Source organism: Vipera ursinii (assembly GCF_947247035.1).
Source record: "Vipera ursinii genome assembly, chromosome: 3".
Lineage (NCBI taxonomy): Eukaryota > Metazoa > Chordata > Lepidosauria > Squamata > Viperidae > Vipera > Vipera ursinii.
Genome location: NC_139516.1, coordinates 111,664,346 through 111,676,414, shown reverse-complemented (window position 1 = coordinate 111,676,414; position 12,069 = coordinate 111,664,346). Strand labels below are relative to the sequence as shown.

The following is a 12,069-nucleotide window of genomic DNA, read 5'->3' as shown; positions in this document are numbered from 1 at the left end:
TGTGGGTGTCTCTCTTCGGATTAAGTTGGTAATCGTGTTTCTTTGGAATCCATTGGCTGTTAGTACATTAGTGAGAGTGTGTAGTTCGGTTTTTAGGTGTTGTTCGTCAGCTAGGTGTTTTGTTCTGGAGATGAGTGTCTTGGCTACGGAGTTGATCTGTGCTGGGTGGTGGTGTGAGAGTGCGTTCAGATAGCGGTTTGTGTGTGTTTTTTTATGGTAGATAGTGTGTCCTAGGGAGCCGTTGGATTTCTTGTAGACTAAGACATCAAGGAAGGGAAGTTGATTGTTAGCTTCTGTTTCCATGGTGAATTGTATTTTGGGGTGTAGGCTATTGAGGTGTATGAGGAAGTCATCCAGTTTTTCTTTGCCGTGTGGCCAGATTACGAAGGTGTCATCTACGTATCTGAGCCAGAGTTTGGGTTTGTGGTTGGATTTTTCTAGAGCGAGGGTTTCAAAGTGTTCCATGTAGAGGTTTGCGATGACAGGTGAGAGGGGTGATCCCATGGGTGCTCCTTCCATTTGTTTGTATCTTTGTCCATTGTAGATGAAGTATGTGTTAGATAGGCAGTGGTTGGTCAGATCTAGGATGTGTTTTGGGGGGTTGTATTTATTTAGGATAGCTGTCAAGGCTTCTTTGATAGGCACTTGGGTGAAGAGGGATACAACATCGAAGCTCACAAGTAGGTCCCAGGGCTGTAAGTTTAGTTTACTTATGATCTCTATGAATTGGAATGAGTTTTGTACGTGTGAGGTGATGGAATTTGCATAAGGCTGTAGTTGTTTGGCAAGAAATTTGGCTAGATTTTGTAGAGGTGAGCCTATGGAGCTGACTATGGGTCTGAGTGGGGTTCCTTCTTTGTGTATCTTGGGCAGACCATAGAGCTTAGGACATCTGGATGATTTTTCTCTGGGAATGATTGTTTTCTGGATCTCTTCACTGATGGGGGTGGCTTTTATTTTTGATTTTGTGGTTTTTTCCAGGTAGGTGGTGGGATCTGTCTTGAGGAGTTTGTATGTGGAGTCTCGGAGTAGGTTGGATAATTTGGTATGGTAGTCAGATGAGTTCATTACCACCGTGGCGTTGCCTTTGTCTGCTGGCAGAATGATTATGCTGGTGTCATTTTTTAGGTTAAGTAGTGCTGTCTGTTCCTCTTTGGGTAAGTTGCTTTTGGGTGGTTTGCTGGTGCAGAGGATGTTGGTAACTTCGAGTCTGATTTTGTTGGCGTCATCAGGGTTAATTTTGGTCAGGCTGGATTCGACTCCGCATATAATGGTTTCCGTGGGAATGTGTTTGGGAGTGACTGCAAAATTAAATCCTTTAGACAGGACGTTGGTTTCGGCTTTGGTGAGAATCCTATCTGAGATGTTGTGCACAGTTTGTTTCATGTGTTGCTGTGGGAGAGGAGGGGTTTGTTTCTGGCGTTCCTTTAGTCTTCGGAGTTTATTGGTGTGTGTGTCTGTTTTGTAGGCAGTCTCTGTTTCAGCTCTCCAGACGGCGATTTGTTTGAATTTGTCCCAAAGTGTGGGGTGGATCTTGTTGCTGAGTTTGAGGTGAAGTGTGAGGAGGTCTCTGTTGATTCGGTCCAAGAGGAATCTTTTTGTGTGGAGTTCGTTTCTGATTAGGGCTAGTTCAGTTCTTATCAGGATGCGTTTGATGGCTGCAGAGTTGGAGTGGAATTTCAATTGGAAGGATATGGGGATTAAATTTTGATCTCGGCAGTTGCGTAGGAATGTGAGGTCACACAGAATGGAAGCTCTTCGTACTTCGAGTTTTTCGTAGGTCTTGGTTAGCTGGTAGATTTCCTCCCCGTAGAGGTAAGATATTTGTTTTCTGAGGTTTTCGCGGGTGCCTGTATGTGGATCCTTGGTTTTTCGGGTTTTTCCCCGCGTAGAATTAAAGGTGTAGGCGCAACGTTTCGACGGAATCCCATCCGTCATCATCAGGCTTCTGCTTCCTTCTTCTGGGAGAAGCATGTGGCTGTTTGTTCCTCTTTTTTAAACTGCCAGAGGGGGTGTGTTCTGTGGAGGTGTGCTCTGATTGGGTAGGGGACCAAGTGTGTTCTGATTGGGTGGGAGTGTGTTTTGAATGGTGGGTGTGTTCTGATTGGGTGGGGGTGTGTTCTGAGTGGATGGGCTGGTCTCAGCTGCCAGCTCCAGACCTGAGCTGGTGAGTTGTGCTGCTTTTGTTCGGCTTCGTGTTTGTGGTGGTGCCATGTTTTTATAGTGGGTGTCAGTTTGTTTATTGTGTGGTTTGGAGGGGTTTAAAGTAGCTGATGTTGCAGCTGTTGCAGCTGTAGTTAGGTTTCTGTTTTGTGGTTGTGTGTCTTTATCGTTGTGGGTTCGGATTTGCTTTTTGAATGGTTGTGTGGTGGTGATGTCATGTGATGTTATCATGAGTTTGGGTCTGGTATCATTCTTGGTGGTTGGGCTTCGTCTGTCAATCAAGGCGGGTTTCCAAATGGCTGGTAGACGAGAGGTATCATCTCGTTTATTCATGCTGTGGGGGCGTTTTTCTATCTCAATGGCTTCTCTGATTATTCTGTTGTTGAAATGTTCAATTTTGGCGATAGTTTTGGTTTTTTTAAAATCAATTTCATGTCCCGTGGCTTCAAAGTGTTGGACCAGGGATGAAGTTTGTTCTCCTTTTCTGAGTGAGTTTTTGTGCTCTTCAATGCGTGCACTTATTCTTCTGTTGGTTTGTCCGATGTATGTGGTGGGGCAGGTGGTGCATGGGATTTCGTATACTCCTTGGTTTTCTAACCCAATTATGTCCTTGGGGTTTCTTAGGATGGTGGATATTTTTCTGTCTGTGTAGAATGCTGTTTTGATGTTGTGTTTTTGGAGGACCTTGCTGATTCTGTCTGTGGTCCCTTTTAAGTATGGGAGGAGGGCTTTGCCATTTTCTTGTTCTCTGTCTTGGGTTTTTGTGGGTGTCTCTCTTCGGATTAAGTTGGTAATCGTGTTTCTTTGGAATCCATTGGCTGTTAGTACATTAGTGAGAGTGTGTAGTTCGGTTTTTAGGTGTTGTTCGTCAGCTAGGTGTTTTGTTCTGGAGATGAGTGTCTTGGCTACGGAGTTGATCTGTGCTGGGTGGTGGTGTGAGAGTGCGTTCAGATAGCGGTTTGTGTGTGTTTTTTTATGGTAGATAGTGTGTCCTAGGGAGCCGTTGGATTTCTTGTAGACTAAGACATCAAGGAAGGGAAGTTGATTGTTAGCTTCTGTTTCCATGGTGAATTGTATTTTGGGGTGTAGGCTATTGAGGTGTATGAGGAAGTCATCCAGTTTTTCTTTGCCGTGTGGCCAGATTACGAAGGTGTCATCTACGTATCTGAGCCAGAGTTTGGGTTTGTGGTTGGATTTTTCTAGAGCGAGGGTTTCAAAGTGTTCCATGTAGAGGTTTGCGATGACAGGTGAGAGGGGTGATCCCATGGGTGCTCCTTCCATTTGTTTGTATCTTTGTCCATTGTAGATGAAGTATGTGTTAGATAGGCAGTGGTTGGTCAGATCTAGGATGTGTTTTGGGGGGTTGTATTTATTTAGGATAGCTGTCAAGGCTTCTTTGATAGGCACTTGGGTGAAGAGGGATACAACATCGAAGCTCACAAGTAGGTCCCAGGGCTGTAAGTTTAGTTTACTTATGATCTCTATGAATTGGAATGAGTTTTGTACGTGTGAGGTGATGGAATTTGCATAAGGCTGTAGTTGTTTGGCAAGAAATTTGGCTAGATTTTGTAGAGGTGAGCCTATGGAGCTGACTATGGGTCTGAGTGGGGTTCCTTCTTTGTGTATCTTGGGCAGACCATAGAGCTTAGGACATCTGGATGATTTTTCTCTGGGAATGATTGTTTTCTGGATCTCTTCACTGATGGGGGTGGCTTTTATTTTTGATTTTGTGGTTTTTTCCAGGTAGGTGGTGGGATCTGTCTTGAGGAGTTTGTATGTGGAGTCTCGGAGTAGGTTGGATAATTTGGTATGGTAGTCAGATGAGTTCATATATATATACATATATACATATACATACATACTGTACATACACACACACACACACACACACACACACACACACACACACACACACACATATATATATATATATATATATATATATATATATATATATATATATATATATACATATACATATACATATACATATACATATACATATACATATACATATATATACACACATACATACACTAAACAAACACTAGGATGGAATAAGAAAAACTAAAACAGTTTTTATGGTTAAAAGATCAAGCTTTCGTTGGCTAACTGCCAACGTCTGGGGTGGGGAGATCTGTGTCTCTGTGCTCCACTCACGGAGCGCGTCACCAGTCTGTTCGTTGAGGCCAGCCATATTCCTTTGAGTTGTCTCGCATCCATTCTGGGGGGATGTAGTTGTCTCTGGGTGTCTGTTATCAACAGTGGATTTCGTGACAGTTCCGTGTGTTATAGCCATAGCTCTAGTCATTGCCCATGTTCTTATACCAGAGGTTCTAAATAGTTGTTTCTCTTCTTCCCTGTGTTCTACAATGCAGGCTGGTTATGTGTTTGTGCAATCTTGATTTTGATACAATGAGGCACTCTGTGAATGTTTGCACTGTTTGCCTCTATATCGTGCACGTCGTTCTTCTTCCCAATTCCTTAGTGCCTGGTATGCCGGGGGGGAGATCTATGTGCTGGTTGACAGAGGAGTGGTTTGAAAACCAAGCTTCCTTAAACAAACTTTAGCCTTTAGTTTTGTCACTGGCAATTGCCTCGGTCCCTGTTAGATTAAAGACTTGGTTATGTGTGCCCATGTGTGCCCACACCTGTGAATGTTGTTCTTGTCTTCTAATAGCGAGCTTGTGTTCATGCACTCTAGTCCTCAGTCATTTTTCTGTCTCCCCAATGTAATTTATTTATTTATTTATTTGATTTATATACCGCCCTTCTCCCGAAGGACTCAGGGCGGTGTACAAGGCAATAAAAATAAGAATACAGGATACAAGATTTAAAGTTAAATGATTGTGCCCAATGTAGTAGGTTAGTTAAAATAATGTTAAAACCCAAACCCATCAGGCCAGGCCGGCTGGGCAGGCCAGGCAGTTGCAATTTTAGCATGACATCTTGTACACGACCGAGGATTTTTCTTCATTGGGGAGTAGATCTTTAGGGCACATGACACAAGCTTGTAAAGTCCGATCAGGTCTGTGGGCAACACCGACCTTATGAGGGGCTAGTAGAAGAGAAGAACAACATTCACAGGTGTGAACTTGACTTAAAACAAATTGTGTTGGCACATTAGTTTGGGAAGTGAGAATTTCTTGACTTTTAATGTCTTTATTATGCAAATTTATAAGGGCACTCACTCATCTTTCTGGTGGGTAAATATAACAAGTAAAAGAATAATAGCAAAACAATATAAACATTAAAGATGTGAAGTAAACACTATTTATTCAAGCAGACCAAACATGGACTCTGCCACATTAACATCCTAGTTCTAGAGTCTAAGTGAAATGCCAAGTTCTAGAGCAGGCATGTCACACTCGTAATGTCACATGACATTGTGCAACGTATCGTGACTTTTTCTCCTTTGCCGGCAATGGGGTAGGTGTGGTTTCGACATGACGCATCTGGCCCGTGGGCTGGCAGTTTGACATACCTGTTCTAAGAATCTTCTGAAAAGCCAACAGGATTGTGGCACTTGGAAACTCAGTGGGGATAACTGAATTGTATTGAGAAACTGATTAGGAACTGGCATAATTAATTGGGCAGGGGAGTTATATAGGGATATTGAGGAGTACCCAACTGCTCCTAATGCTGTATTCTGAATCAGATGCAGTCTTCAAAGGCATCCCCAAGTAGAATGCATTGCAGCAGTCCAAATGGAAAATGACCAATGCATGAAAGAGCAAGAACACAGGCTACTGAGTCAGAAACATGGACAGCTGGTGCACAAGATGGCCACAGCTTCCCCAACTTGTTGAGCTGGAGCCATGAATCCAGATGGACTTCCAGATTGCACTCCTACTCAATCTGAGAGAATGTTTATAATTGCATTCTCCAGATCTCGGGTGGGGAGCAAAGCCCACAACCACTTCATATTGCTACAGTTAAGTAGGCTCCTATTTCCACTCATCCACATCCTTACAGCCAAAAAGCACTGAGAAGGAACCTTGACAGCATCGCTTGGGAAGCTCATGGTAGAGATGTATAATTGAGTATCACCAATCTACTGATGGGTGTTTAACTCCATCCTAACAGATGATCTAACACAGGGGTCCCCAAACCCCAGTCTGCGGACTGGCACCAGTCTGTGGCATGCCAGAAACCAGTGAAGCTCCATCTGCGGGATGCAGGCAGCACATGAAACCGGTCAGTGGAAAAATCTCTCTCCATGGAATCTTGACTGCAAATGAAGACTATCCAGATGCACATTTTATATAGTTTTCTAGAGGCAACATGAATAGAACAGAGGGGCTACCATTTGTACTCTAGCCAGGCTTTGACTATGAATATTTCTGTACAAATCTTAAGCAGAAATCTTCCTCCTCTCCCATTCTTTTTATTGGAATGGTGTGCCTTTTAAATTGTATGACTGAGAGTAGATGCAACCATGCTACTGATCTTTGTAAGATGTTTTGGGAGTGTAATTAGAACAGAAGGTATCAGGAGGCAGGGAAATGCAAAAAAACAAATACAGGATGGCCATTTGAAATTCTAATCTGTTCTTTATGGATTTATTCATGACTATATTCACGTACATATCTACAACTAATAGGAAAGGATAAATAGCCAACAAGTTTGGAGGATGTTAGCTTTCTTCAATTCAGTGCTTTCCAGATGTGTCAGGATTGCAACATGCAGGATTTTCAGTTTGAGTAAAAAGTAGAAATCCTGGGAATTGGAATCCCAGCAAATCTGAAAGATGCCAGATTAATGAAGGCTAATGAAGATGTTACATGCTGTAGACAAAAGCCAGTGAGAAAGATCAGTCAAAAGTAGTTCTATTTTTTTACCTGACCAGTGTGCAAATACATGTCAAAGTTTCACAGCATGCTCTAGTAACAATCATTTACATGCATTTTACACCTAATACTGATCTGACAATAGAAACGACAAGTGGAAAACTGGCTTACCATCAGCAATAAGATGCTCCGGTACATGAAGTGTTATCTTGACCACAAGTGGGCAACTCACATGAGAAGTACAGACCAGGCCAATGACACAGCTGGTGATGCTGATGAGAGTCAGAGTTGTCTTGCTAACAGGACTTCTAGGTGAACCCACTAAAACAGTAAGAAGAGGAAGTCAGTGACGTCCAAATATGCCTCTCTCACAAGCCTCAACACTGAGCTGGCACAATGGCTCTTGGTGGAGCCTTTTATGAACTACAGCTACGGGCTAGTGCATTGGTTCTTCCTGGGGTCTTTATGAACCTGGGGTTCTGACCATTCAGCAGAAAGAGGTGCAGACACCGAGGTGAAATACAGTCATTTTTGGAGGGGAGGAGGAGGGGGAAGGCACGTGAGTAACAGTCTTGCTCATTTGTATAGATTTAGAAATAGAGCTGGGCAATTTCCTGAAGCAGTGTCAGTTAACAGCCTATACCCTAATTGGTGGCTGTGAACAGCAGTATCCCTCATTACCAGCCCACAAGTGCATAGACATCAGGTTCCCCAGAGTAATTAATGCTACTCCATAGGCTGCTTCAGTCCGCCTGCTTTCTCCAAACAGGAATCTATTCTTGTCTCAGTCATGCTTCCCTGAGTGGCAGCCTCTTTACACCTCCCCGGGTGTCAAGGCATTTTGCCATCAACTCTCTCTGACAGGCAGGATGACGTCCCCTCCAGGCAGAAGCCGTGCTCAGATATGCTGCGAGGGTAGCATGTAAAATCTGAAGCCACAGACAAGCTCTTATGCTTAGCCGCTTGTTTTTACGGCCTTAGGCCATATGAAATGTGAATTGTGTGGATTGTTTATGTTTTAGCCAGCCATCTCTAAAGGACTTATCTGTGGTAAAAACGGAAAGTAAAATGAGTTCCTTGAAGAAGAAGAAGAAAAAGAAAATGGATGAGTTTCAAAACAAATGCGTTGAGCAAGGTGTTTTTTTTCTTTTCTTTTAACCTAAAACAAAATCATGGTCTGCTTCTGTTACCTTTACTGGCTGGAACTAGTTACAGAAATTCTGTTTTTGTATTCTGTACACACAGCAACTATATACAGCAAATGAAGCTGAGACTTAAACCCTCCCTTAGACTTAACACCCAAACCCAAGAGGCTGTGTTGATGTTTTCTCATGTTCATTCTCTTTCTATCATTGCTCCCCCGCTTTGTACGTCACCCTTGCCTTGACCAGGTGTCTCTTCTATAATCAGCATCTCAAATATTTTCTTTATAGGGCAAACAGGGCTTACCTTCCCCCCCCCTCCTGCTACCTTTCACGTACATTAGTAGTGTGTATTACTGCAGTAGAGATCCCTTCAAGGATTGTGGGGAGGAAGAGAATGCTGCCGCCTACCAAACTTGAAATACTCACTCAGCTACCTCTCATTTCTTTCGTAACTCTTCTGGAATGTTCCTCAAGACCATACTTTCATTTCTTCTTCATTCAGGAGTTTTATCACTATAATTATTCATCATGTCTTTATTATTGTCACACAAGTTTCTATTACAGCTCATGAGAAGTTACTAGCTATGCCTAATTTTGTTCTACTATAAATCTGTGCTTTAATTCCTCTCTTAGAAATCAGAAGACTGTGAGTTCTAATCCCACTCTAGGCATGAAAGCTAGCTGGGTCACCTTGGTCCAGTCACCGTCTCTCAGCCCAACTCATCCCACGGGGTTGTCATTGTGGAGGGAAAATAGGAGGAGGAAGGAGTGTTAGGTAAGTTCCCTACCTTCAGTTACTTGCAAAAATAATAAAGGTGGATTTTTAAAAAAAAAATCTACAAAGGCTTTGTTGACTCAGTTCCAGTCTACTATGCTTTTGATTACTTAGCTTACATTTCTTTTCAATATAAACCCTCCTCCTCTAATGTTCACTTTATTACCTTTCAGTTAAAAATACCATATAATATTTGAAATACCAGGAATATATCTAGCAATATTTTTTTCTGACTTTATTCTTCTTTACTCAGTCCTGTGATAGCATCTTCGTATGCTATCAAACCACCATTAACATCTTCTTATCACCAAACTGTTCCCTCCCACTACTGTTTTTTTTATAAAAATCTATTCATAACACTTATTCTAAAGCACATAATATGAAACATAAAGCATAAATATAAAACATAAATATGAAACATAAAACATAAATATAAAACATATTCTAAAGCACATAATATGAACATAAAGCACATAATACATAATATGAGGAGTCTTGTCGATGTTATCTGGGAGGATGTTATCTGGGAGGTCTTGTCGATGTTATCTGGGAGGAGTTTGATTCTGTGACCCCTGATGAAGTGGACAGGATTATGGGGAAGCTGAGCTCCACCACATGTTTATTGGATCCGTGCCCTTCCTGGCTGGTTTATGCAGCTAGGGAGAGGACACGAGGCTGGCTCCAGGCGGTCATATCTGCTTCTTTGAGTGAGGGTTATTTCCCCACCGTCTTGAAGGAGGCGGTGGTGAGACCTCTCCTCAAGAAGCCTGCCTTGGACCCAGCTGTATTGAACAACTTTCGTCCAGTCTCCAACCTTCGCTTTCTTGCGAAGGTTGTTGAGAGTGTGGTGGCGCATCAGCTCCCTCTGGTCCTGGAGGAAGCGGATTATCTGGACCCTTACCAATCGGGTTTCAGGCCCGGGTACAGCACGGAGACGGCATTGGTCGCTCTGGTGAATGATCTCTGGAGGGCTCGGGATAGGGGACATTCCTCTGTCCTAGTCCTATTAGACCTCTCAGCGGCTTTCGATACCATCGACCATGGTATCTTGCTGTGGCGTCTCAGGGGATTGGGAGTGGGAGGCACAGTTCTTCAGTGGTTCTCCTCCTATCTCCTGGGACGCTCGCAGTCGGTGTTGGCAGGGGGGCAGAGATCGGCCCCTAGGTCTCTCGTTTGTGGAGTTCCTCAGGGGTCGGTTCTCTCGCCTCTCCTGTTCAACATCTACATGAAACCGCTGGGTGAGATCATTCGTGGTTTTGGAGTTGGGTATCATCAATATGCTGATGATACCCAACTTTTTATTTCGACCCCAAACCACCCCAGTGATGCCCTCGCTGTGATGTCCCGTTGCCTGGAGGCGGTTCGGGTCTGGATGGGGAGGAACAGACTTCAACTCAACCCTGACAAGACTGAGTGGCTGTACATTCCGGCATCCCGGGACATTCAAAATGTTCCATCCCTTTCTATGGGGGGTGAGCTGTTACCCCCCGTGGATAGGGCTCGCAACTTGGGAGTCCTCCTAGATTCACGACTTACCCTGGAAGATCATGTAGTAGCCGTGACTAGGGGGGCTTTCGCCCAGGTTCGCCTGGTGCGCCAGTTGCGGCCCTATCTGGACCGGGATGCCTTGTGTACGGTCACTCATGCGCTCGTGACCTCTCGCCTAGACTACTGTAATGCTCTCTACATGGGGCTTCCCTTGAAGACCACTCGGAGGCTCCAACTGGTACAGAATGCGGCCGCGAGAGTTGTCTTGGGAGTTTCCCGGTACTCCCATGTTACACCTTTGCTCCGCGAGCTGCATTGGTTGCCAGTTGTCTTCCGGGTGAGGTTCAAGGTCTTGGTTATGATCTTTAAGTCCTTACATGGCATGGGTCCGGGATACCTCGAGGACCACCTGCTGCCGGCGTCAACTCCCCTCCGCCCTGTGCGTGCCCACAGAGAGGGCCTCCTCAGGGTGCCTCCAGTCAGGGAATGTCGACTGGTGGCCCCCAGGGGGAGGGCCTTCTCTGTGGGTGCCCCGGCACTATGGAACCAACTGCCGGTTGAGCTCCGGATGGCATCGGACCTCCGATCCTTCCGTCGCGGGTTGAAGACCCATTTGTTCGAGTTAGCTGGTCTGGCCTGAAGGGGTATTTGGGTTTTTAATTGGTTTTTATTTCACTATTGTTATATTTTAATTTGGGCATGGTTTAATTTTCTTTTAATTTTTGTATACTTATTTATATATGCCCTGTGAACCGCCCTGAGTCCCTTAGGGAGAAGGGCGGTATAGAAATTAAATAAAATAAATAAATAAATAAATAAATAATAATGGTGAACACCCTATCTCTTCTCTCCCATGTCTTAATAGAGAATAGTAGATGTTTGAACCTGGATCTGTACATGCAAACGTACACACTCCCTGTTTGTATCTGTTTGTGTATGCATGTATAAATACCCATCAAAATTTAATGCATTATTAGTCCAGATGTTGTGTGTTACATTTAATGTAATCATGTAATGATACTATACGGTGCCAATTTTCAAGACAGTCAAACTACTGACAAAGCCAACAATGCCAATTTAATAATATCATTAGAAAAATACTGAAATTACATTGGTGTCTTTCAGGTCTTTACCTTACAGCTCTTAAGATAGTCATCTTGTGAAATTGGCAGAAATGATAGACAGATGATAGATGATGATAGACAGACAACAAAATAAAAGAAGGGACCTTGGAGGTCTCCCAATCCAACCCCCTGCTCAGGCAGGAAACCGTATACCATTTCAGACAAATGGTTGTCCAATCTCTTCTTAAAAACTTCTAGTATTGGAGCATTTACAACTTCTGGAGGCAAGTTGTTCCACTGATTAATTGTTCTAACTGTCAAGAAATTTCTCCTTACTTCTAGGTTGCTTTTCTTTTTGATTAGTTTCCATCCATTGTTTCTTGTCCTGCCCTCAGGCACTTTGGAGAATAGCTTGACTCCCTCTCCTTTGTGGCAGCCCCTGAGATATTGGAACACTGCTATCATGTCACCCTTAGTCTTTCTTTCCATTAAACTGAACATACCCAATTCCAGCAACCGTTCCTTATATGTTTTAGCCTCCAGTCCCCTAATCATCTTTGTCACTCTTCTCTGTACTCTTTCTAGAGTCTCAACATCTTTTTTACATCGTAGTGACCAAAACTGGATGCAGTATTCCAAGTGTG

The 12,069-nt window shown here is 43.5% G+C and overlaps 1 protein-coding gene across 1 annotated transcript in view; it reads right to left on the bottom strand.

Annotated features, from left to right (window-relative positions):
• ASTN1 (astrotactin 1) overlaps nt 1-12,069 on the bottom strand; it is a gene marked incomplete at both ends in the record, with an annotated part of 252,365 nt that overhangs the window by 112,949 nt on the left and 127,347 nt on the right. The window contains one exon of the mRNA XM_083358699.1: nt 7,125-7,274. Within this exon, the coding sequence (XP_083214825.1) occupies nt 7,125-7,274 (150 nt within the window). The remainder of the gene's footprint in view (nt 1-7,124; nt 7,275-12,069) is intronic.